General features: G+C 45.3%; 2 protein-coding genes across 3 annotated transcripts in view; one reads left to right on the top strand and one right to left on the bottom strand.

Moving 5' to 3' along the window:
- ADCY1 (adenylate cyclase 1) overlaps positions 1-27,500 on the top strand; it is a gene marked incomplete at its 5' end in the record, with an annotated part of 584,954 nt that overhangs the window by 61,650 nt on the left and 495,804 nt on the right. The window lies entirely within an intron of this gene.
- Positions 8,284-11,445, bottom strand: LOC309555591 (uncharacterized protein; the record flags this gene model as incomplete). Its single annotated transcript, XM_082257645.1, has 3 exons — positions 8,284-9,163; positions 9,303-9,419; positions 11,402-11,445. The coding sequence occupies 3 exons, from the start codon at positions 11,443-11,445 to the stop codon at positions 8,284-8,286; spliced, it is 1,041 nt and encodes a 346-aa protein (XP_082113771.1).

A 27,500-nucleotide genomic window follows, 5' to 3' on the forward strand; every position in this document is an offset into this window, starting at 1 on the left:
AGGACAGGAATTTAGGGAGGCGATCTTGTGAAATATGGATCAGCTCCTACATTTCCTCTATTTTATTGACTCTCTTCAACCATTCCCTAGTTGTAGGGACCTGCGCGGATCGCCAATGTACCAGAATACAGAGCCTGGCCGCTTTGACCAAATGAATGGCTAGAGATTTTTTGTATGTTTTCTTTGGTAGGGATGTGTGATGCAGCAAGTACTGTTCGGGTGTAAAATCAAGCGTGTGAGACGTGATTTCCATGATAATGTCGTGAGTCATCTTCCAGAATGGGCAAATCTTTTTGCATGCCCACCATATATGTAGCATCGATCCCTCCTCTGTGCCACATCTACAGCACACGTTAGGGAGCGATGGAGAGAATTTGTGTAGTAGGGCGGGCATTCTGTACCAGCGCAACCTAATTTTGTACCCGTTTTCTTGTATGGCAATATTCACAGAGCCTATACGTATGTATTCGTTTATGCCATCCCAGTCCTAATCAGTAAAAGCGTGTTGCAATTCCCGCTCCCAAGCTTGCCTTGCCTTGTCCAGAGGTATATGTGAGGATTGGGTTAGTAGGGCGTATATGGTAGATATTACATCAGGGCCGGCCTTTGGGGTGTGCGAGCTGTGCGGCCGCACAGGGCGCCATGGGCAACAAGGGCGCCGTGCGGCCATCACAGCTCGCAGAGGATCAGGCTGAGCTGTGTGAGAGATACACAGCTCGCCTCACTGCAACAATAGGTGATCGAGGCACGGCTGCACAGCGGGAGGTGAGCGGCGACTGCGGCCTGGACAGGGCAAACACAGGCCGCGGCCGCCGCTTACCTCCCGCTGTGCAGCCGTGCCTCGATCACCTATTGCTGCAGTGAGGCGAGCTGTGTATCTCTCACACAGCTCAGCCTCCGATCCTTCCACGGAATCCACGCTGACTTCCTGCCCAGTGCCCACACATCCCCGGGAGTGTGGGCAGGCGGGAGGAGGAGAAGGGGCGGGGCGAGGAGGAGCTGACAATCTCTCCTCTGGCGTCAGTGCAGGGAGGGAGGAGAGATCGTCAGCTCCTCCTCGCCCCGCCCCTTCTCCTCCTCCCGCCCGCCCACACTCCCGGGGATGTGTGGGCGGGAAGTTTAAAGAAAAAAAAAAAGCTGCAGACAAAGTAAAGTAAGTGACATCTCTCTCCTTCAAAAAATGTAAGGGGGGGTCTGTGATGTAAGGGGGGGCTCTATGTGTGTGGGGGGGACTCTGTGTGAGGGGGGCTATGTGTGGGGGTCTGTGATGTAAGGGGGGGCTCTCTGATGTGGGGGGCTATGTGTGGGGGGGGGCTCTGTGTGGGGGGGGCTTTTTGTGGGGGGTCTGTGATGTAAGGGGGGGCTCTCTGATGTGGGGGGCTCTGTGGGGAGGGGGGGTCTGATGTAAGGGGGGCTTTTTGTGGGGGGGGTCTCTGATGTGAGGATGTGAGGGGGGCTTTGTGTGTGTGTGTGTGTGTGTAGGGGGTCTCTGATGTTAGGGGGGCTTTGTGTAGGGGGTCTCTGATGTGCGGGGGGCTCTCTGATGTGGGGGGCTCCGTGGGGAGGGGGGGTCTAATGTAAGGGGGGCTTTGTGTCGGGGGTCTCGGATGTAAGGGGGGCTTTGTGTTGGGGGTCTCTGATGTGAGGGGGGCTTTGTGTCGGGGGTCTCTGATGTGAGGGGGGCTCTGTGTGGGGAGTCTCTGATGTGAGGGGGGCTTTGTGTCGGGGGTCTCTGATGTGAGGGGGGCTTTGTGTCGGGGGTCTCTGATGTGAGGGGGGCTTTGTGTGGGGGGTCTCTGATGTGAGGGGGGCTTTGGGTCGGGGGTCTCTCATGTAAGGGGGGCTCTGTGTGGGGGGTCTCTGATGTGAGGGGGGCTCTGTGTGGGGGGTCTCTGATGTAAGGGGGGCTTTGTGTCGGGGGGCTTTGTGTTGGGGGTCTCTGATGTAAGGGGGCTCTGTGTGTGGGGTCTCTGATGTAAGGGGGCTCTGTGTGGGGTCTCTGATTTAAGGGGGGCTTTGTGTGGGGGGTCTCTGATGTAAGGGGGGCTAAGTTATTAGTGATCATAAAAAAGAAAAGTCAAATAAAGTGCAAAAAAGGTGCAAGAAAATTCGCGCGGGGGGGGGGGCGCCACGGGATTAGCTCGCACAGGGCGCCTGATCACCTAAGGCCGGCCGTGTATTACATGTCTTTGGGGGGATTGTTGGGAACAAGGGTTTTCGAATTGAGAGAGGGGGTTGGAGGATACATCAATCCTGGATGAATGTGACAAGAAACGGCGTATCTGTAAATACGCCTAGAAAGGGAATGAACCTGATTTGGAAAGGGCCTTCAGTTGGTCAAAGGTGGAAGGACTGGAAGGAAAGTAAGAACTGGGGCGCCAAAAGCTCTCTGTATGGCCACTCTTAGCTCAAAAAGACCCTAGATAGTCCAGGTGGGAAATCTGGGTTCTCCCGTACAGACGTTAGTGGACTTAGCCTGGAAGAGATCTTTTGGTATCTTTAAGCCCAGCCAAAGCTCGACAGTGTAGGACCAATAGTCGGGTGGGTTGGTAAATTTGGAGAAACTCCACTTATCGGAAGCCACGGGGTAAGATGTAGGGGGACAGTTCTGTATGAGTTTTCCAAGTGCACCCAAGCTTTCTCCCACTCGTGGACACTCCAATCCCCTATCCTCGCAAGCAAGCAGGCCACGTAGTATATGTATAGGTCCTGTAGACCAATTCCCCCTTTAGGTTTTGGCAGAGCGAGACGCGAATAATTAATGCGTGGATTGGAATTTCGCCATAGAAAGCCAGAACAACTCCTCTTAAGGGTTGCAAAGAAGGATGGCGGTATCATAATTGGAATGGTCTGGAAAAGGTAGGGCAAACGGGGGAGAATGTTCATTTTAACTAACGCTGACGGCCCAAACCAGGATATGTTTAAATTATTCCATGGTTTAAGGTCTTCTTGGATTTTGTTTAGTATAGGTCTAAAGTTCCTGTCATATAATTCTGACAATTTAGTTGGAATCTTGATTCCCAAGTAGGTTATCGCTTCTCTTTCCCAAGTAAATGGGAAGTGGTTCTTATAGTGTGCAAGGAGAGTGGGTGGGAGAGAAACATTCAATGCCTTTGACTTTGAATAGTTAATTTTAAGGTTCAAGAGTAGTTGGAAAGATTCCAGATCCCTGAGTAGGTTAGGAAGTGAGGTTCTAGGCTCTGAGAGAAAAAGGAGAACATCATCGGCAAAAGCCGCCACTTTGTATTCCTTACCTTAATGCCCTTGATATTCACGTTGGCTCAGAGTCTGTTTAAGAAAGGTTCCAATGTCATTATGAACACCAAGGGGGAGAGGGGACAAACCTGCCTCGTCCCATTGGTGATATGGAAGGTGTCCGACAGGTGCCCATTCGCCCTCACCCTGGCAGAGGGGGTGGAATATAGAGCCAGAATACTAGCACACATGTGAGGACCCAGCCCAAATGATCGGAGCACTGCCTCCATGTAATCCCATGCTACCCTGTCAAACGTCTTCTCAGTGTCAAGCAAGAGAAAGAAACCCTGTTGATTAGAGGAAGTGAGCCAATGATGTAAATTCAGTGCCTTAATCGTATTATCCCTGGCCTCTCTCCCTGGCATAAAACCAACCTGGTCTGTTAACATTTTAGTGTATAGCTTAATGTCCAGATTTAGAAGCGAAATTGGTCTATAGTTAGACGTATGCGTGGGGTCTTTGTTTTCCTTGGGTATGACTGTGAAATGCGCTTCGAGGAGGCGGTCTAGGGGGGCCGGGGAGTCCCGAAGTGAGTTAAGTGTATTGATTAGCTGGGGCAGAAAGATATCTGGGAAGCATTTGTAGTATTGAACTAAGAGTCCATCGGGGCCCGGGCTTTTACCAGGAGCCATTTGTTGCAGGGCCGTCTCTAACTCAATCAAAGTGAAATGTTGTTCAAGTTCTGACTGCTTTTCCTTCGAGATAGCGGTGGGGCAATATTGGGATAGAAAGTCCTTAATTAAACGATTACGTGTGGGCCGTGCTCAGAGGAGTCAAGGTTGTAAAGCTTCTGGTAAAAAGTTCAAATTGTTTGGTTATGTCCTCATTTTTTGTGAGAGTGTTGCCTAGTCTGTCTCGGAGGTGGTGTATATTTACAGTATTATATCTTTTCACTTTGCATGTGACAACACTGAAGAAATGACACTGTGCCACAATGTAAAGTAGTGAGTGTACAGCTTGTATAACAGTGTAAATTATCTGTCCCCCTCAAAATAACTCAACTCACAGCCATTAATGTCTGAACCGCTGGCAACAAAAGTGAGTACACCCTAAGGGAAAATGTCCAAATTGGGCTCAATTAGCCATTTTCCCTCCCCGGTGTCTTGTGACTCGTTAGTGTTACAAGGTCTCACATATGAATGGGGAGCAGATGTGTTAAATTTGGTTATCGCTCTCACTCTCTCATACTGGTCACTGGAAGTTCAGCATGGCACCTCATGGCAAAGAACTCTCTGAAGACCTGAAAAAAAGAATTGTTACTCAACATAAAGATGGCCTAGGCCAGGGTTCTTTAAACTATGAATGTCAGACTTTTACAATGCCTCATGGGATGTGTAGTTCCACAAAAGCTGGAGGGCCAGTTTCAGGATCCCTGGCTTAGGCTTTAAGAAGATTGCCAAGACCCTGAACCTGAGCTGCAGCACTGTGGCCAAGACCATACAGTGGTTCCACTCAGAACAAGCCTGGCCATGGTCGACCAAAGGAGTTAAGTGCATGTGCTCAGCATCATATCCAGAGGTTATCTTTGGGAAATATATGTATGAGTGCTGCCAGCATTGCTGCAGAGGTTGAAGGGGTGGGGGGTCAGCCTGTCAATGCTCAGACCATATGCTGTACACTGCACCAAATTGGTCTGCATGGCTGTTGTCCCAGAAGGAAGCCTTTTCTAAAGATGATGCACAAGAAAGCCTGCAAACAGTTTGCTGAAGACAATCAGACTAAGGACATGGATTACTGTAACCATGTCCTATGCTCTGATGAGACCAAGATAAACTTATTTGGTTCAGATGATGTCAAGCGTGTGTTGCGACAACCAGGTGAGGAGTAAAAAAGACAAGTGTGTCTTGCCTACAGTCAAGCATGGTGGTGGGAGAGTCATGGTCTGGGGCTGCATGAGTGTTGCCAGCACTGGGGAGCGACAGTTCATTGAGGGAACCATGAATGCCAACATGTACTGTGACATTCTGAAGCAGAGCATGATCCCCTCCCTTCTGAAACTGGACTGCAGGGCAATGTTCCAACATGTTCCAACATGATGACGACCCCAAACACACCTCGAAGGCGACCACTGCCTTGCTATAGAAGCTGAGGGTAAAGTAATGGACTGGCCAAGCATGTCTCCAAACCTAAACCCTATTGAGCATCTGTGGGGAATCCTCAAACAGAGGGTGGAGGAGCACAAGGTCTCTAACATTCACCAGCTCCGTGATGTCGTCATGGAGGAGTGGAAGAGGACTCCAGTGGCAACCTGTGAAGCTCTGGTGAACTCCATGCCCAAGAGGGTTAAAGCAGTGCTAGAAAATAATGGTGGCCCAATTTGGACATTTCTACTTAGGGGTGTGCTCACTTTTGTTGCCAGTGGTTTAGACATTATTGGCTGTGTGCTGAGTTATTTTGAGGGAGCAGCAAATTTACACTTATACAAGCTTTACACTCACTACTTTTCATTGTAGCAAAGTGTAATTTCTTCAGTGTTGTACTAATGTAACATATCTATTTATAGTAATAAATTAACCACTTTATCCTTTCCATAATTCTGTTTTACCTTAGGCAAAAATCTACATCTGTTGCTTGCACTGCATATAACATCTACAATTTACATGTACTCTCAGTTGCAAGCGAAGACTTTACATGAAGAGCTGCACGATTCCTGCTAAATTGAGAGTCAATTTTTTGCTTAGAATAAAGATCATTATTCTCTCACATTTCTTGGCGTAACATCATCGTTCACATTATACATAAAAAATTTGGCTAACTTTAATTTTTTTTTTTTTTTAAATGTATTGAAGTGTACTTTTTACCAGAAAATTGCGTTTGAAAGACCGTTGCTCAAATACAATGTGACATAAAATATTGCAACGACCACGATTCTATTCTCTAGGGTCTCTACCAAAAATATATACATAATGTTTAGGGGTTCAAGTAATTTTCTAGAAAAAAATACTGATTTTACCTTGTAAGCAACAAGTGTCAGATAAAGGCTTAGTCTTAGACCCCTTTCACACTTGTGCGACTTGTCCTGTGATTTGCGACTGCAAAGTCGCATGACAAGTCGTACTCCATGATTTGCAATGGGTACCGTTCATATCTATACGACTTCAAGTCGCAACTACTTCAAAGTAGTCCCTTTGGCCGAATTTATTGCATTTTGAGGTCCAAAGACATAGACATTGCTCCAAATCCAGTCGAAATCGTGCGACTTTAAGGTCTTTCATCTAAAAGAACCAAATGATGCAATGTTTCTTTTTATCTCTCAGCACTGAGCAATGTTGATAAACATTTGCTGGCTGTTTTTTTTTTTTTTATTTGACAGCTCAGAGCAGACCACGGCTCCGCACCTGTTACATGAATTGTGGAAATGCCGGATTAAGATCAGGAGAGGGATTAAAAAATGAAAAATTAGTTTATAAGGCTATTAATTGAGGGTTAAAAAGGGGTTAAACAGTAAAACAATTTATTAACTCCCCCACATTTTTTTTTACTTTTACTTTTTTTTTTCTTCACAAGGTTGCTATAAACTGACTTAATTTACAGACTGAAGTTCATCCCTCTGATCTGTAAAGTTCCATGCACACTGGTTTAAAAATCGTTGCTTCTACAGGAGTTTTGCGTTCTGCCTGTAGAAGCAGCTCAATGTTATCCTATGTGTCCATGCACATTAGGATAATTACAGGCATATTTTGTGCTCAACACTTAGAGGCAGGGGAAAAAAAAAACCTGGTTTGTGTTCCTGATTGGAGCTTACTGGCAGGAAAAAAACGCAAAACTCTCCTAAACTTTGTCTTGTTCAAATATTTTTATTAAGCATATTTCCAGATACATAACAACATATATGACAAAATATGCTTTAACTCAGGAAAATTCAGATAATATGGCATTAACATATTATAACAAAGCTACAGTCAAGAACGAAAAACAAGGAAGCTAAAACCAATCAGGTAGCATTTTTTAAATATAGGTGGTGATCCTAAGGCCTCATGTACACTGCTACTTGTAAACGGACATTTAGGAGCAGTTGGGCGTTTTTTTTCAGAAGCCCCTGAACCCACCTCAGGATGTTCAGAACGTGTGTTTACCGGCGTTTCAAATGCAAAAACGAGACCGAACGTGCTCACCCGCGTTTAGCGCTTGCGTTTTCATGAGGCCTTTTATTTATTTATATACATATATATATATATATAGTGTATATGTACAGTTTATATATATACACATATATAAATGTGTGTATGTATATATGTGTATGTATGTATGTGTGTATATATATATATATATATATATATATATATATATATACACATACACATACATGTGTGTGTATATATATATATATATATATATATATATATATATGTATGTATATATGTATACTCCTAACCCAATATCTGCATAATTGGGTCACCCTGGCATGGCAGAGTCAGGTCACCCTAAACTCCGGTCACCCTGACATGGCAGAGTGGGGTCACCCTGGCATGGCAGAGTCAGGTCACCCTAAACTCCGGTCACCCTGACATGGCAGAGTGGGGTCACCCTGGCATGGCAGAGTCAGGTCACCCTAAACTCCCGTCACCCTGACATGGCAGAGTTGGGGTCACCCTGGCATGGCAAAGTGAGGTCACCCTTACATGGCAGCTGCATGACCCCACTCTGCCATGTCAGGGTGACCGGAGTTTGCATCTGCCATGTAAGGATGACCTGACTCTGCCATGCCAGGGTGACCCCACTCTGCCATGTCAGGGTGACCGGAGTTTGCAGCTGCCATGTCAGGGTAACCTGACTCTGCCATGCCAGGGTGACCCAACTCTGTAGATTTTGGGTTTGGGTTTGGGTTTGGGTTGTTGTTGGTTTGACGACACTCCCCCCCCCCCCCTCAGAATTATCGAGCCAAAACAATATTTTTTGGGGGGTTAAAGAAACAATCCTTTATTTGTAAAGTAGTGTTCACATTCAAACATAACTATTCAAAAAACTATATTACTTTTATTAAAATTCAAACATAACGATACTGAAAAATAGAAAAGAGATACCAAACTAGATATGTGCATCCTGACAGGGCAAGCTACCATCTGGGGAAACAAAATAATCAGCAAACTGATTTATAATTGACATAACTCGAACAGTGGAGCGCAGGTCCAGGAACTGAATGTTCTGGGCAGGGTTTGGAAGTGCAGGCTCACTGGATCCTCTCTCTTTGTCAATCACAAAGTTATGTAGAACACAGCAGGCGAGAACTACTTTAATAGCGTTTTCCACATCCAGTTGCATTGCAGATAGTAGTACCCTCCACTTAGCTGCACATATTCCAAATGCGCACTTGACAACTTGTCTTGCGCGGCAGAGTCTATAGTTAAACATTTTTTCCTTATGACTAAGTCCTTGTCCACTATAGGGCCTCATTATGTTTTCAGCAAGGCCAAACGCCTCATCAGCTACAATGACCAATGGAAGGTTAGGCTCTGTTGTACATGGAAGAGGCCTCCATCCAGGAATCGCAAAACAGCCTTCATATAGGCGACGCCCCATGGCGGATTCACGAAAAATTCTCGAATCCCCCTGACTCCCATAGGCTCCAACATCTACACATATGAAGCGTGAATGAGCATCCACCAATCCCAGGAGTACAATTGAAAAATATTTTTTATAATTAAAATATAGTGAACCAGATTTGGGTGGCTTCCTAACTCTAACGTGCTCTCCGTCCAGAGCTCCAATGCAATTTGGAAAGTCTGTTTTGATACAAAATTCATCAATTACTTCTTCCCACATCTGTTTTGTTGGCACCGGCATTACATCTCTATGTAGCTCCTCCCACATTGCAAAGCAGGTTTCACGTGCCACTTTTGCAACTGTTGCAACACCCATCATGAAGTAATGGTTTAAGGATGCAAATGATTGGCCTGTGGCCAGAAACCTAAAAATTAGAAAAAAATAATCATTACATATACAGCATTTACATATACAGCATATATATATATAGTAGATGGATGGGGAGAGAGGGAGAGAGGGATAAAGAGAGCGAGAGAGAGAGAGGGGGAAATATATACACATACCTGAGAGCCACCAAGAGACGTTCCTCTGGTGACGCGCTCTTCCTCATGTTGGTGTCCATGCGAGTTAGACGGGGTTGCAGCCTTTCCAGGAGATCATCAAATGTGCCAATAGACATCCTCGTAAAATCGTAAAATTGAAGAATTTATCAGGATAATGACGCAGCTGGACATACATATTAACAAAATATCCCGTAGACATGCGTTGAGCCATCAATGGATGAGTCCAGTAGCGGCGAACTCTGCTCCTCTCACGCATTTCCTACGTCTTTGGAGCCTCAGCAACAGCAACATCAGGAGCATTTCCTCACACATGCTCATGCTCGGATCCATAGTGAAAACACCCCAAAAAATACAGCTTTCTCCAAACACACTGCTCTCTCTCTGCCACTGCTCACTCTTCTCTCATTCTTCTCTCAAATGAAAATGGCTGAAAAACATATATTTCTGTTGCATTGTGGGTATTTGGGAGGGTCTCCAGATGTGTTTTGCAAAAAACGCCTCTGAACACAAACGCCGCTAAACACGTCCAAACGTGGCATGGAAACATATCTTGGGATATTTGCACTCGCCATAGACTTTCTGCTACCATCCATTCCTTTACCTGGGCACCTTCTGTGACTTCCATTAGTACCATCTCTCCCTCACTTGGGATCTAGTGCTGGATACGTCCCAGCACCATATATCCATCGGGGGATACCTCCACCCTATTACTAATTTACAGATGACCTGTGTGTTTTTGACCTCACCTTGGAGATCCTCGTGGGAATTTCTGATCGGGGAGCTCTCTTTTCACTGCCATTTGCCAAGCCACTGTGTATTTGGCTTATAACCATTCAAATTCCCTTTAGAAGCCCATATAATACAAATAAATTTTTTCTGGGCCTATCTTGTATAGACCCAGCCAAATTGGCATATACTACTTGCGGCCATAGACATTTGAAGGCTTTTTTTCATCCACCAAGGCCCATCCTTTTGGTTTTACGTCCTGGATTCCACGGAGGTCTTACATATCTGTCTGAGCTCTGGTGTTTTCTGGACTATCGAGAAAGGCAATTGGACCGAAACGCGTCTAGTCCGATCCAGACACCTCAGACCCTCTTGGTTCCAAGACGTATCTATGACCATGTTTTTATCATATATTTTATTTGTGATTTTGTATGTTTCATTTTTGTAATACGTGTAATAAAATTTATATATTTTCATACTCAAGTCCTGGTTCTTGCCGTTGAAAGTCCCAATCCTCAGGGGTTATTTATTGTTCCATAAGGACCTAGTTAGGACCTAGTTCCTTGCTAGGATCTCTGGCCCTGGCAATTTTTTCTTTTTAGGTAGAATTTGTTTCTCCTGGATTTTTTCTTGTGAGATCTACAATCAACTGCCGGACAGGATGACGGGCTGGATAATCTAGATCAAATGGTCACCCCAGTCTAGCCAGCGAGCGCGTGCAGACCTCAGCCCCGCGCTAGGTCGGCCGCGACGTAGCCCCACTAGACAGGGGCTGACCTGCGAGTCAAAGTCGCAGCGTTCTTCATGGCTGACAGCCCCCTATTTCGATGGAGAGGAGGTTCTGTCTGGAGCGGTGCCCGCCTGGTTCCTGGTATAGTAAGTACCTGTCCTCCCTCTCCCCCTGGATGGTTTTGGAGTGGACGTGGGCTCCTCCATGGGACAGTTGGACCCCTGGGCTCCCCTCCTTCCCGTTAGGCACCCCCCTCATTGGTCTAGTGGTCCCTGTGTGGTGGCCTTGTCCACCACCAAGGGTGGGGGCAGGGTGCTGTGCTGGCAATGGCGACGGAAGGGTGCTCCGCTGGCAATCAGGTGATCAGCTGGGGGGAGGGGGCTTTACCTGGTGGGGGCTCATGCCAGGGCCCTTCTTCCTGCCTGGGCCATTTTCTGAGGCCTAGGGATCCCTCCTGGGTCCATGAGAGCCTTGTGGTGCCCTGCGAGGCTGCCATTTTCTTGTAGCCTGTGTGCTTAAGGAACGGCGGCCATGTTTGTTTAGTCCACCGGCCATTTTTCGGTGGTTTTCCATTGAAAAGTGTGGCAGCCATGACAGTGGAGCCCTCTGGGCAGTGATTTTGGCTGTGGGAGCCACTCCTTACCCCCTGGTGCTGACTCCAGGATCTTTAAATTTCCTGATCGCCATTCGTGCAGTGCAGATTCTCCTGGTAGCTGCGGTGCCTGGTTTCTGCGAGGTGTTGAGTCTGGTGGGGTCCTCTCTCTGCTGAGGATTGATTGGTGCTCTGCGGCTGGCAACCGGGTGGGCTGCCAAAGCGGTGGGGTTAGTCCATTATCAGTGTTTTACACTTTTCTGTGGGGTCCCGCTGGTGACTCATGGAGTCTTTGGCACATCTCCCCGCCTGATACCCTCTCTGAGGCTGCGGGGCCCTCCAGGTCCCATCCATCCATCCGTGCACTGACGGCAGTCCTGGAGCAGAGGGGCAGGTTCCCTTTGGCATTCACAAGCCATCCAGAGGGGAAAAGGTGTTCTCTCTCCCCTCCTATTTTGACAGAATTGTCACTAAATAGTGGGGACAACCAAAGCGTCCCCTTGGAGGTCCCTAAGTGATTTTGCTTGGCGATACCCCAATGAGGAGTCTCTCCTTAAGAAGTGGACTGTTCCACCGGTGGTGGACCTTCCAGTTTCCGGATTAAACAAGGCATCCATGATTCCGGTTGAAGAGTCCCTGGCCTTTAAGGACCCAGCTGACAGGAGGGCGGAGGCAGTGGCCTGCAATATGTACACCCTGGCTGGTTTAGCACTGAGGCTGATATTCACTATTGCCCTGGTCGCAGACTCTGACCGAATAGGCTAGGCTTTTGCTCTGTGACCTGAAGGGGGAGTAGCTCCCCCCTGCCTTTGCTGAGCTGGAGGACCAGCTGGTCCAGGGGCTGCACTTTATCTGTGATGTCTCTTTGGATGTGGCTCCCCTAGTAGCTTGGCTCTCTTTTTCATCAGTGGTCCTTCGGCGTGTCTTTTGGCTCAAATGCTGGTCACAGTTCTAGAGACCAGGCTTCTAAAAAAGCCTTGACTGATCTTTCCTTTCAAGGAGAAGCCTGTTTGGTGCTACCCTGGATGACATCAATAAAGGTCTCACAGGGGGGAAGAGTACCTTTCTTCTGCAGGCTACTAGGGGCAATAACCCTCGTCTTAGACGTGGGCTCTCCTTCTCGGGTCATAAGACGTTTTTTCATCCCTCAGGGTTGACTGATAAGGGATTGGAGCCCTTTGGGGCCTCCTCTGGAGGATCCAAGTGAACTTGGTCTGGCCAGTCAAGAGTGGGCTTCTTCAGACCCGCGGATAAGGGCCTTTCAGCATCAAGATACCCCTCACCCATATCTGGGGTGGGGGGACATCTTCACTGGTTTCAGGACCCTTGAGCTCCCCTGGTACAAGTCAGGTAGGTCCATGAGGTCATTCGAGGTTCCCTCCCCTCAAGTTTAACACTGCTTTGGGACGTCCCAATGGTTAAGAAGATCAGGAGCTGTGTCCGTCAATGAGCGAAAGAGAAAATGGGATTTTTTTACTTACCGTAAAATCCATTTCTCTGATGTTCATTGTTGGACACAGCACCCACCCCTCTGTGGAGTTGTAATTCTTCTGACACTGCTTGTAACAAAACTGAGTACCTATAGCAGAGAGAGTGTGTATACCCCCTGGGACTGCCCATAGGCGTAGCCAGACTTTTTTTCTGCCTAGTGTCTAACGCCTGTAGGGGGCAGTATAACCCAATGGATAAGAAGATCAGGAGATGTGTCTGTCAATAAACATCAGAGAAATGGATTTTACTGTAAATCAAAAATCCCATTTTTATCTCTCTTTCAGCGCTGAGCAATGCTGTTGATAAACATTACTAGCTGCTTTTTTTTGACAGCTGTGAGCAGGGAACTGCTCCGCACGTGATACATGAATCACGGAATGATGGATTAACATTGTGTGGGGGTTGAATCAAGATCACATTAGTTTAAAGATTAATCGTTCAGCTCTAATATATTATATATATATATATATATATATATATATATATATATATATATATATATACACAGTATCTCACAAAAGTGAGTACAATTTTGAGAGAGACCCTCATTTTTTTGTAAATATTTTATTATATCTTTTCATGTGACAATACTGAAGAAATTACATAAAAGTTAGTACACCCGTAGGTTAAAATGTCCAAATTGGGCCCAATTAGTCACCCCCCCCCCCCCAAATCCCTGATGTCATGTGACTCATTAGTGTTACAAGGTCTCAGGTGTGAATGGGGAGCAGGCGTGTTAAATTTGGTGTTATCACTCTCACTCTCTCATGCTGGTCACTGGAAGTTCAACATGGCACCTCATGGCAAAGAACTCTCTGAGGATCTGAAAAAATTGTGTAATCTATATGAGAAAAAGAAGAGATATCTGTAGAGAGTGCCACAGCAGCCACTGGGGCTAGATGCTGTCCAGCCTTTGGGCTTGAGGTTCTATCATTTGGGATGAAGCTCCCTTTTCCAAGAAAGCTATTACTCATTAGGAGTTGCCCGCAGAGTAGATAGGTATCACTTTGCCAATCTCTCAGATGTGGGACAAAGTGCTGGCTGGTAATTTAAGGCAGAATATACGCCTTAGCTCACAGTCCCCTTATATCAGTGCCCCTCCCTCTTAGAGCACTCCATTAGATCAGAAAAACCCCCCTTATATTTGTGCTTCTGCCCATAGATTGCCTTACTGGCGGAACTCAGTAGAAGCTGCAACCCAGTACGTGTCTGAAGCTGGGAGATGGAGTTGAGGGGTGGAGCTGGGAGGTGGAGCTGCTGCGACTCTAGGGCTATTTTCCTCCTCTTCAGTGTATGCAGTGTGTTACTGGCTGCTTGCACAGCCGGCACTCCCAGCAACCACTGACTGGAATGCAAAGGAGATCACTGGGGGGGGGGGGGGGTTAGAGACGCAGCTGACAGTTAGTACCGCTGTCTTTGGGCCCCCCTAAACAATGGCTGAACGCCAGGGCCCGTTTACAAGTGCGACCAATGCAACCCTGGTAGCTGGATGTCCGGGGTGTGATGCAGTGGGAGCTGCTTGTGCCACATGCCATTGGTGGATGGGTTGGTGGGAGCGGGCTCCAGGACGCGATTTATGGACGCTGTGGTGACCTGGCACCTTGGATTTGTCGAGCCCTGCCTACATACTGGTGTAACAAGGTGTAGAAGGTTGAGTTTGCTTTTAAGGTAAAGGACAACTGTAACAAATGTGGAGCTAGCTTAGATTGCATCAGCCCAGTTTGTACTATGCATCTGGATTTTCTCAACTGGATTCATAGTAAAACTTCTGCCAAAAATGATATTCACTATGAATTATGATACCTAGGATCCCAACCACTTGCTGACCATTTAACTTACATACAGAGATGTATAGTAACGAAGTAGAACTACTTAAGCACTGTACTTAAGTACCGAAATGCGGTATCTGTACTTTCCTAGAGTAGAATTTTTTTCTCCTACTTCTACTTTTACTTCACTACATTTTTTCGATGATTTTGATACTTCTACTCCGATATTTTTTTTTTGTGCTGCATAGTTACTCGTTACTTTTCTCTGCCTTTCCCTTTTTCTTTTTTGTTTGGTTTCCCTCCTTACTGCTCTCTCCTACTCTTTCAATTATCCTCCCTATTCTGCCTTCCCCCCTCCCCTCCCCTTTTCTATAGGAAGGCAAAGGTAAAGATACCCCCCTTTTTCATGGGTACCTGGTCTCTGGCCATTTGGGTAGCGTTGTTCCGCTCCAGGCTTCCGCTGGGCCGGCGTGGAGTGCTCCCACATGCGCCTCTCGGCGCTCTGACATGTGTGGCGGCCTTCGGCCACTCCGCTCCTCCTCCCCTCCTTGTCTCCATTCGCTGACGTCTCAGCGCTGGGAGGCGGGGATTCCGGCGGCCGCGCAGTAGAGGCATGTGCGCATGTGCAGTGCGATCGAGGCACTGGCAGCCATCTTGGTTAAGGGAAACATGGGGGGGTCTCTGATGTAAGGGGGGGGGCTTTGTGTGGGCGGTCTCTGATGTAAGGGGGCTCTGTGTGGGGGGTCTCTGATGTAAGGGGGGCTCTGTGTGGGAGGGCTCTGATGTAAGGGGAGCTCTGTGTGGAGGGGCTCTGATGTAGGGGGAGCTCTGTGGGGGGCTCTATGGGGGGCTCTGATGTAAGGGGGACTCTGTGGGGATGGTCTCTGATGTAAGGGGGCTCTGTGTTGGGGTCTCTGGATGTAAGGGGGGCTTTGTGTGAGGGGTCTCTAAAGTAAGGGGGCTTTGTGTGGGGGGTCTCTGATGTAAGGGGGGCTCTGTGTGGGGGGTCTCTAATGTAAAGGGGGCTTTGTGGGGGGGGTCTTTGATGTAAGGGGGCTCTGTGTGGGGGGTCTCTGATGTAAGGGGGCGCTGTGTGGGGGGTCTTTGATGTAAGGGGGCTCTGTGTGGGGGGGCTCTGGTGTAAGGGGGCTCTGTGTGGGGGTCTCTGATGTAAGGGGGCGCTGTGTGGGAGGGCTCTGTGTGGGGGTCTCTGATGTAAGGGGGACTCTGTGTGGGAGGGCTCTGTGTGGGGGTCTCTGATGTAAGGGGAGCTCTGTGTGGAGGGGCTCTGATGTAGGGGGAGCTCTGTGGGGGGCTCTATGGGGGGGGCTCTGATGTAAGGGGGACTCTGTGGGGATGGTCTCTGATGTAAGGGGGCTCTGTGTTGGGGTCTCTGGATGTAAGGGGGGCTTTGTGTGAGGGGTCTCTAAAGTAAGGGGGCTTTGTGTGGGGGGTCTCTGATGTAAGGGGGGCTCTGTGTGGGGGGTCTCTGATGTAAAGGGGGCTTTGTGTGGAGGGTCTTTGAGTCTTTGATGTAAGGGGGCACTGTGTGGGGGGTCTCTGATGTAAGGGGGCGCTGTGTGGGGGGTCTTTGATGTAAGGGGCTCTGTGTGGGGGGTCTCTGGTGTAAGGGGGCTCTGTGTGGGGGTCTCTGATGTAAGGGGGCGCTGTGTGGGGGGTCTTTGATGTAAGGGGGCTCTGTGTGGGGGGGTCTCTGATGTAAGGGGGCTCTGTGTTGGGGTCTCTGATGTAAGTGGGGCCTCTGTGGGGGGTTTCTGTTGTAAGGGGGCTCCATTGGGGGGTTTCTGTTGTAAGGGGGGCTCCATTGGGGGGTCTCTGATGTAAGGGGGGTCTCTAATGTAAGGGGGGCTAAGTTTGTAGTGATCATAAAAAAGAAAAGTTAAATGAAGTGCAAAAAAAGTGCAAGAAAAAATGTGCAGGGCGCTGGTGGGGGGCGCCACAGGATCAGCTCGCACAGGGCGCTTGAACACCTAAGGCCGGCCCTGGTTGGGAGGTTCCCTTTACCATTAACAGCAGATATGAAATTATATTCATCTTGTTTTGTCACATATATATATTTGAAGATTCACAATATTTTGAACTTTTTATTGACTTAGATTTCATACACTCTTCCTTTATTTCATTATTGGAATATATTGTTGTATATCACATTGGTTTATATATGATTTTGCGCATCAATAAGCTGTGGAGAAAAAAAAAAACAGGCAGGGAAGAGAAGGAGGGGGAAGGGAGGGACATACTTTATCTGTTTTTTGTTTACAAAAAGTTACAGCCTAAGGAATTGTGATTGTCCTTTAGGTTAATCATTTGAATAAATCATTTGAAATAATAAAAAACAATATGATGTTCAAACTTTTGACTTCTTTCTTTAATAACTACATAACACAGTACTTCTACTTCTACTTTCAGTACTTGAGTAGAATTTTTTTTTTCAAAACTACTGGTACTTTTACTTTTACAATTTTTTTGAAAAAACTACTTGCAATACTTAAGTAAAAAAAATGTTGAATACTTTAGTACTTCCACTTAAGTAACTTTTTCTGCGAGCACTTCCACTTCTACTCAAGTCACTTTTTGATCGAGCACTTGTACTTTTACTCAAGTAGAAATTTCGAGTACTTTATACAAGTCTGCTTACATATATAGCTGGATCATGTACCTAGTGCATGATCTTACACTTCTGGGTAGGGGGCGGGGTTTTACTTTCTGCTATAAAACATTCCCAATAAAAAAAAATTTAGAAATCAATTTTTTTCATAATTTGTATATGTATTCTTCTACATATTTTTTTAAAAAAATCCCAATAAGTGTATATTGATTAGTTTGTGCAAATGTTATCGCGTCTACAAACTAGGGGAAAGACTTATTTCATTTTTATTTATTTTTTTTACTAGTAATGGTGGCGATCACCAATTTTTTGCGGGACTGCGACATTGCAGAGTGGTCCAGTGACATTACTGCAGTAATCAGTGCTAAAAATATGCATGGTTACTGTACTAATGATCCTGGAAGGGAAGGGGTGTCATTAGCTGTTAGCAGGGGATATGAAAGGGTTAAGTATCCCTAGGGGATGCTTTCTAACTGTGTGGGGGATGGACTTGCTGGATGAACACGGAGACCTTTTTTTTTCTAAATAGGAGGAACACAGGCTCACTGTGTTCATCTCTGACAGAACAGTGGTCTGCTGTGTTTACATTGGAAGACCACTGTTCTGTCTCCATGGGGAGCAATCGCGGGTGCCCAGCAGACATCGCGTCCGCCGGACCCGCTGATTGCCTCCCCTGTGGCCTCTGGTGACGTGCACGTGCCCCCACTAGCTGTCTCACGAAGTAACGTACAGTAAAAGTATGGCGGCTAGTCGGCAAGTGGTTAAAATAACGCAGTGCCGTATAGCAAAATATTGCCTGGTCAGGAAGGGGGGTAAATCTTCTGGAGCTGAATTGGTTAAGAAACTGCAAAGATCAAAGTATAGTGCTCTTGCTGGTTTGTCTTTGAAAATGCAATCTCGGGGACTGTTTACTTCAAGATAGAATGAACAACTTGGAAAAAAAAATGTCTCTATGGTTGAAAGTGCAGTAATATAAGAGATATTGCCTGTTTGTACAAAGGGAAATATATGACCATGTTTGTATGTGAGGCAGCTTTAAAAAAAAAAAAAAAAAACTTTCTCTTGACAGCTTGAACATAGAAAACCATATAAAGTATCTTTGCACCCATATAAATGTTTCCTTTTAATAAGCCGAACAAATTTGCAATCAAACGCTAATTTGGCATCCTAGTTTTTAAAAGCATATGACATAAACAGTATCCGTAAAAAAAAATAAAATAAAAATTAAGAACTTTAGCAGTGCTAGCAGTACAATCACATCTGACTAGAGAGTCTAAGGCCCCTTTCACACATACGATCCGTTCAGTTCATCAGTTCAGTTCATCAGTTCAGTCACTTCAAAATGTATCCGTTTTTCATCCGTTTTTTTTTCATCTGTTTTTTCATCCGTTTTTTTTTTACATCCACTGCCAATGCAAAAATGGATGAAGAACTGACCGTTTGTCCGTTTACATCCGTTTTTCATCCGATCCGTTTTTTTGACGGATGAAAAATAGGGCATACATCCGTTCCAAAAAACGGACATTGATGGAAGCGGATGAAAACAGATGTTAACGGATGATCATCCGTTGTCATCCATTTTTACATAAAGATGCATTAATGTCCGTTTTTCATCCTTCAACGGATGGATGAAAAACTGACAAATGAACCGTTTTTGTGAAAGGGGCCTTAAGCTGGTAACTGCTTACTTTTATGTGTGTATTCATGAAAATTCCAAAAATTATTCATATTATCAGAAACCATCACTTATCTCCGAGCACTGCAAATAATGAAATTTGCAAGAAACCAAAACTTAAAGTGTACCTTGATAAAGTCAGAAGCAGTCTGCTGTATACTTATCTTGAAAATATATCCAAAATACACCAAAAACTGTGTCCACGTGGAGAAAGCACACTCTATGGTGACTAGAAGCTTTCTCAGTTTATTCTATGATCATCAAAGACTTTATGTAGTTAAGAGATAAGGTTGAATCATAAAAAAAAAACTAGTTAAAAGGAGTAAACCTCAAAATAAAAAGAAATTGAAAAAAATTGGGCCTCTGCAGGTAATATCATAATGTGCTAGTATGGATCACATACTAACACATTAGGACAGACTTACCTTAAAACAAAGCCTTCCAGCGGCATGCTGTCATCCACTGACAGGGCTTCCATCCTCACCTGGTCTTCCTACCAGGTTCACAGGCGCGGCCTGTTTGAATGGCTGAGCTGCGATTATGTCACACCAACACATGCTTGCGGGAGTGAGCCACGGCACAGCTCTGTCAAAGGACAGCATTGAGAGCACGGTGCGTATGCATCGGTGACATCACTGGCCGCTACTTAACTTCTTCCTGACCGCCCGCTGCAGATATACTGCGGCAGGCAGCCCCTCCTGCGCGAACCGACGTAGCCCTATGCTGCTAAGGGGTGGATGCGTGCCACCGCCGGCACACTCCCACCCCCACTCGGTCGCGGGGATCCGTTCTCTCTGGAATGATCACAGAGCACCTGTGATCCTTCTGTTTAGAAACACAGGTCTCTGTGATCATTTCACAAGCCCTCCCCCCTCACAGTTAGAATCACTCCCCTAGGCTTACATTTAACCCCCTTGATCACCCCCAGTGTTAACCCCTTCCCTGCCAATGGCATTATTACAGTAACAGTGCATATTTTTAGCACTGATTACTGTAGTAACGTCACTGGTCCCACCAATAGTGTCAAAAATGTCAGTTAGGGGTCCGATCTGTCCGCCGCAATTTCCCGAAGTTTGTAGACGCGATAACTTTTGCGCAAACCAATCGAAATATGCTTATTGCGATTTTTTTTTTTTTTACCTAAAATATGTAGGAAAAAACAAATTGGCCTAAAATGTTAAAAAAATGTGATTTTTACATATTTTTTTTTGGAGAATGTTATATAGCAGAATCTGAAAAATATTGCTTTTTTTTTTAGAATTGTCGCTATTTTTTTGTTTATAGTGCAAACAATAAAAATTGCACAGGTGATCAAATACCGCCAAAAGAAAGCTCTATTTTTGGGGGAAAAAGGACATCAATTTTATTTAGGTACAGCATCGCACGACGACGCAATTGTCCGTTAAAATAAAGCAGTGCCGAATCGCAAAAAGATGGCCTGGTCATTAAGGGGGCAAATCCTTCCGGTCCAGAAGTGGTTAAGTAAATATCTCCTAAACGGTGCATGTTTAAGAGATACTATATATACCATACCTACGGGTAAGCCCTATTATAGACTTACCTTTGGGTATATATAATAAGCGGAGCTTACTACCACTTTAAAGACAATGCAACTCTGTGCCTAGCAGCAAGGTTATTGCTGGCTGCATGCCCAGAAAACTAAGAAGCTGTCTTTGTATTCCCATGAGACAACAGCTCCGCATGCTGGGTCTGAGCCTGTGAAAGGGGAGAGAGAGAACCAGGGCTAATGGCACAACGCTAGATCCATACAGGACTCAACACCAACACCAGTTTTTTAGGACCAAGTACAAGTACCGATACTTTTTCCCAAGTACCGTACTTGCCAATATCAATTACCGATACCTATTTTGTGTCATGTGACAGTTTTTTAGGGCTCATTCACATGCATGAAAACTGATGGGAAAACCGCACAGATTTTATTTGCAGAGACATCAGTTTCACATCAGTTTTCATGTTAGTTTAATTGGGTTTTTGCAGCCTGTTCACATATGTGCGGGCCAGCCACAGTGCGATTTCAGTCCAGGTCAGGTGCGATTTCTAATCTCATACATCACAATTTTTTATTGGAATCGCACCTGAACTGCTGAATAAAATTACATCGGTCTGGGCTTTGAAATCCCACTGCAAACTGTCCCACACATTCTGTATGTGAACGGAGTCTGAAGTAGGGATCGACCGATTATCGGCAAAGCCGATATATCAAGGGCCGATATGCACTTTCCCCGATATATCGGTATCGGCCCCGGAGGTTACCGATATTGCTGATATTACTGTATGTAATATTAGTGTATGTAAAATCCTAGCATCCACTTTATTAGTGTTTTATATAATGTCCAGTGTGTGGTTTTGTCATCTAATAGTGTGAAATACCTTCATTACATCGCCGTTTGGCCCTTCTGTGACCCCCAGCTTCTGTGTACACTTCAGAGGGGAGTGGCTGAGATCTTCCTCTGACAGCTATGAGTGGGAGATTAGCGAGGAGAGCCCTGAGCAGCGATGTAATGAAGGTATTTCACACTATTCTATTACAAAAACACACACTGGACATTATATAAACCACTAATAAAGTGGATTCTAGAATTTTAATGACACTAAACTAGGTTCACACGGGATTCCTGGCAGGCAGGGAGGGAAGGGAAGACAACACATTACAGCTAAAAGACCTACCCCACATGTTCAGTACCAGATTTGTGTCAAAAATTGTCTTTATTTTTCAAATCTTTAAATGTACAAAATATCGGCCCATATCGGCTGATACCAATATGCAATGGTCAAATAAACTTCACTAGTGCCATTATTTATTCAAACACAGTGTAACAGAATCTCCTCATTGTGGTTCTAATTATATATTGTTTAGTGAGCCTAGCAGGGCCGGCCTTTGGGGTGTGCGAGCTGTGCGGCCGCACAGGGCGCCATGGGCAACAAGGGCGCCGTGCGGCCATCACAGCTCGCAGAGGATCAGGCTGAGCTGTGTGAGAGATACACAGCTCGCCTCACTGCAACAATAGGTGATCGAGGCACGGCTGCACAGCGGGAGGTGAGCGGCGACTGCGGCCTGGACAGGGCAAACACAGGCCGCGGCCGCCGCTTACCTCCCGCTGTGCAGCCGTGCCTCGATCACCTATTGCTGCAGTGAGGCGAGCTGTGTATCTCTCACACAGCTCAGCCTCCGATCCTTCCACGGAATCCACGCTGACTTCCTGCCCAGTGCCCACACATCCCCGGGAGTGTGGGCAGGCGGGAGGAGGAGAAGGGGCGGGGCGAGGAGGAGCTGACGATCTCTCCTCTGGCGTCAGTGCAGGGAGGGAGGAAAGATCGTCAGCTCCTCCTCGCCCCGCCCCTTCTCCTCCTCCCGCCCGCCCACACTCCCGGGGATGTGTGGGCGGGAAGTTTAAAGAAAAAAAAAAAGCTGCAGACAAAGTAAAGTAAGTGACATCTCTCTCCTTCAAAAAATGTAAGGGGGGGTCTGTGATGTAAGGGGGGGCTCTATGTGTGTGGGGGGGACTCTGTGTGAGGGGGGCTATGTGTGGGGGTCTGTGATGTAAGGGGGGGCTCTCTGATGTGGGGGGCTATGTGTGGGGGGGGCTCTGTGTGGGGGGGCTTTTTGTGGGGGGTCTGTGATGTAAGGGGGGGCTCTCTGATGTGGGGGGCTCTGTGGGGAGGGGGGGTCTGATGTAAGGGGGGCTTTTTGTGGGGGGGGTCTCTGATGTGAGGATGTGAGGGGGGCTTTGTGTGTGTGTGTGTGTGTAGGGGGTCTCTGATGTTAGGGGGGCTTTGTGTAGGGGGTCTCTGATGTGCGGGGGGCTCTCTGATGTGGGGGGCTCCGTGGGGAGGGGGGGTCTAATGTAAGGGGGGCTTTGTGTCGGGGGTCTCGGATGTAAGGGGGGCTTTGTGTTGGGGGTCTCTGATGTGAGGGGGGCTTTGTGTCGGGGGTCTCTGATGTGAGGGGGGCTCTGTGTGGGGAGTCTCTGATGTGAGGGGGGCTTTGTGTCGGGGGTCTCTGATGTGAGGGGGGCTTTGTGTCGGGGGTCTCTGATGTGAGGGGGGCTTTGTGTGGGGGGTCTCTGATGTGAGGGGGGCTTTGGGTCGGGGGTCTCTCATGTAAGGGGGGCTCTGTGTGGGGGGTCTCTGATGTGAGGGGGGCTCTGTGTGGGGGGTCTCTGATGTAAGGGGGGCTTTGTGTCGGGGGGCTTTGTGTTGGGGGTCTCTGATGTAAGGGGGCTCTGTGTGTGGGGTCTCTGATGTAAGGGGGCTCTGTGTGGGGTCTCTGATTTAAGGGGGGCTTTGTGTGGGGGGTCTCTGATGTAAGGGGGGCTAAGTTATTAGTGATCATAAAAAAGAAAAGTCAAATAAAGTGCAAAAAAGGTGCAAGAAAATTTGCGCGGGGGGGGGGGCGCCACGGGATTAGCTCGCACAGGGCGCCTGATCACCTAAGGCCGGCCGTGGAGCCTAGTAAGGGTTTTACAAAGATAAAATAGCAATAACAATGGCATAAATCACTCAGTGACATGATCCTTATTGATATACATGCATGTAGCCTACATCAGAACAATGACTACCCATATAAAGTATAATTAAAACATATGGTTAAAAAAATACAATTAAATAAAATGACATTAATATCGCATGGAATTCAATAACCTAGTAATAAATTAATTTGGTTAAAAAAATATTCAGATCAACTCAGAAACAATTAATTGACAATAAATTACATTAAAATTATGGAATCTAATACATAGAATTAATGAATTGCCTTACATAGGATTGGCCAAAAAAAGAACCATTAAAAATAGAACAAACTAAAATACAACGGACTAAAAATACATTTAATAATCACTGATAAAATGCATTTAAAGCGGTTGTACACCCAAACAAAAAAAAAAAACCTGCAAGACAAAGGCATAATGAGCTAGTATGCATCGCATACTAGCTCATTATGTATTACTTACCTTAGAACGAAGCCCCGACACGGACCCACGGACATCGCTGCGGGCGCTGCCATGATCCCTGCAATGGCCAAAATATCGGTATCAGCAACGAAAAACCAATCGATCCCTAGTCTGAAGGTATTTTTTTTAGTATAGGAGCATTTGCACGAGTACAAGTACTCGTGCAAATGCTTAGTTTTGGTACTATGCTAAAAACCTTTTGGATTTGGACCCACTTTTAGCCAGCGGATGAGGTAGTAGTTGAAGATGATCCCTCTCTCTGAGGAATCGAACCAGGATTAGATCCAAGCTTAAAGATACCATAGCTGCCCTTATTGATGTTGCATGCTCCTGCTTACTTCTGAAAGCCTTATTATAGGCTTACCTGTAGGTAAAAGTGTCAAAAAGCGGGATACTACCGCTTTAATAGTCACTGATAAAACAGTTCAAATCCAATTCAATATTTAAACCTATTGGTTTCAAAGTATGTAAAAAAGAAATCCATTTCGTTTCACACTTGGAGAGATTTCAGACCCAGTTAGATCCCCTCCAAGAAGGTGGAACCCTTTCAACACCCCAAAACTATAAACCACTAGGATCCCTATGTTGGACGAGTCTGAAATGCTCAGAGACACTATGATATTTAAAACCCTTTTTAATGTTTTAGATATGTTCTCACACTCTGGTTTTTAAAGTGGGTTTAGTGCGACCTATATACATTAAGTTATAGGGGCATGTAAGAGCATACACTACATGGGGGGTATATCACGTGATCAATTGATAAATCACATACTCTCTACCACCCTGTAGTGCTTGAAAATACATATTTTTTCTGTTGTTGTTTTTTTCATGATGGCAGACCTTACATTTTCCACATGCTACAAATCCTTTTCTACCTGGAAAAAACGTAGAAACTGGTGGGTTCAGTATCTTTTTTACTACTTTCTCCCCGAAATTTGGGGTTCGTCTATATACAAAAGAAGGAATGTTAGGTAAAACAGATCCCAGTGTTCTATCCATAAGTAATATGTGCCAATGTTTGCGATAAATATTTTCTCTTTCCCTATATTGACTGTGGAAATCTGAAAAGAAGCTAAATTGTTTTTTGTCTTCTGGGACTCTTTCCTTATTAAATAAACATTGATGTCTAGGAATTTGTAAAACATTCTGGGCCTCTTGATCCAGATGTTTTTCATTATATAATTTCTCTACAAATCTATTCTTGATTGTTTTAGATTGTTTGATAAAGTCTTGATCAAATGTACAGTTCCTTCTCACACGCATTAATTGACCTCATGGTATACTTTTAAGCCAAGCTGGATGATGGCCACTATTAATAGATAGATAACTGTTTCTATCTGTTGGCTTAAAATATACTTTATTAGCAAAATTATCCTTCTGTCTAAAAATCAGTACATCCAAAAAATGTATATTTCGGTCATGCCATTGAAAGTCCAGTTTAATATTATTTATATTATTGTTTAGCTGTGCCATAAACTTAATCAGACTACTTTCAGATCCTTCCCAAATAAAGAGGCTATCATCAATGAATCTTTTGTAATATATCAATTCTGGTTTAAAGGAATCAGAGACTTATTTTTCTTCCCATTCCGCCATAAATAAATTAGCTAAACTGGGAGCAAATTTAGCTCCCATTGCAACTCCCCTGACTTGGCTATAGAAATTTTCCTGATACCAAAAGTAATTGTGGGTTAAGCAAAAGTCCATTGCTTTTCGTAAAAACATTTTTATGCATAAGGAATGTCATCTCTCTTGCTTAACGCCCAATTTAGTTACAGCAAAGCATCGTCATGTTGAATGATAGTATAAAGAGATGACACATCAGCTGTCACCAAAAAAAGCAGGTGTGTTCCCTGTCACCTTGATGGTCTCAACAGAACTTATTAAGTCCTCAGTGTCCTTCAGAAAGGCCCTTGTGGCTACCACACTAGGTTGGAGAAATTTATCCAAATACTCTCCAAATCTTACTGTTACAGACCCTATACCATTGACAATAGGTAGTGCTGGTGGACATTAGTCATTTTTATGTATCTTCAGGAGAGTGTAGATAACTGGGATTCTGCAAGCACAAGGGATGAGATATCTCTTTTCCTTTGTATTTAAAGCGTGGGATCCACAACCCTCATCTATCAGAGCTTTAAGTTCTACTTTAAATCCTATAGTCGGGTCCTTTCTTAATCTAATGTACTGTATTTTCTGGCGTATAAGACTACTTTTGAACCTCAAAAAAATCCCCCAAAAATGGGGGGTCGTCTTATACCCCGAGTATAATATCTCCAAGGTAACCTAAATATAAGTATTACCGGTAGATGTAATCTCTCAAGACGCTGGCTGTGTGGGAATCCTGTATCGGTATACCGTATGTACCGTAGCTTCGGCTACATACAGTGTACCGCGCTGAGCCAAACAGGGAGAGCCATGTATTCTATTATTGAATGCAAAGCCTGCTCGGATTGGCGAAGTAACATCAGCCCGCCTCTCTAACTCTGCCAATCGGAGCAGGCTTTGCATTCAATAATAGAATACATCGCTCACTGTGATTGGCTCAGCGCGGTATACTGTATGTAGCTGAAGCTACGGTACATACGGTATACCGGTACAGGATTCCCACACAGCCAGCGTCTTGAGATTACATCTACTGGTAATACTTATACTTAGGGTACCTTGGAGATATTATGAGAGATTACATGTATTACAGTGCTTGGGGTACCTTGGAGATCTATGAGAAATCTTATGTTTTTCAATGGTGTTGCCTTGCTTCGGAAGGGGTGTAGTATTATACGGCGAGTATAGCCCAAAACCTATGTTTTAACTTGAAAATTAGGGGGTCGTCTTATACGCCAGAAAATACGGTATGTATTAGTATCAGTCAACCATCTCCATTAATTGGTTATGTTAAAATTCTCTATAAGAATTACCACTCCTCCCCCATTACCCGCCGGTCTAATAATGATCTCCTTTCTTTTTTCCAAACTTTCTAGTCCTTCTTTAATATGTCTATTTTTATGACCGGTCTCAGGATGGATCAATTCTAAATCTTTAAGTACCAGTTGTTTAAAGATTTCAACTTGATGATTATTACTTACAGGGGGGTTAAATAGCGATTTATTACATAAACCACTATCAATCAAATCTCCACCTTGTCCAGGATTACTAATGGAAGTTATAGGGTTATTCAAATAGTACTTCTAATGTATTTATGTGTGTCAATATATACATTAAATTTGTTAATGGGTCTTTTAGGTGCACATTTAAGAACTTGATTCAAAATATGTAATTCTTTCTTCTTTACTTCCACTTTACTTTGGTTGAAAATACCCTGATTTAATATTCCCCCTTGCATTTTCTTATATTGGATCCTTTGGCCTGCCCTACATCCTCTTCTTTGTCTCTGTCTACCACATCCATTTTTCTTTCTACTTGATGTTTGTAAATTTGGGACCGATGTGGTGTTCCTAATGTTGCAGGATGCCTATTTACGGCTACATTTTTGGGTGTATTAGGGGCATTCTCATTGGGGGTATGATTCATGCCAGTATTATCAATAATGACCATGTCACTGAGCGATTTATGCCATTATTATTGCTATTTTATCTTTTTGTAAAACCCTTACCAG

Source organism: Pelophylax lessonae (genome assembly GCF_965119305.1).
Source record: "Pelophylax lessonae genome assembly, chromosome: 5".
Classification (NCBI taxonomy): Eukaryota; Metazoa; Chordata; class Amphibia; order Anura; family Ranidae; genus Pelophylax; species Pelophylax lessonae.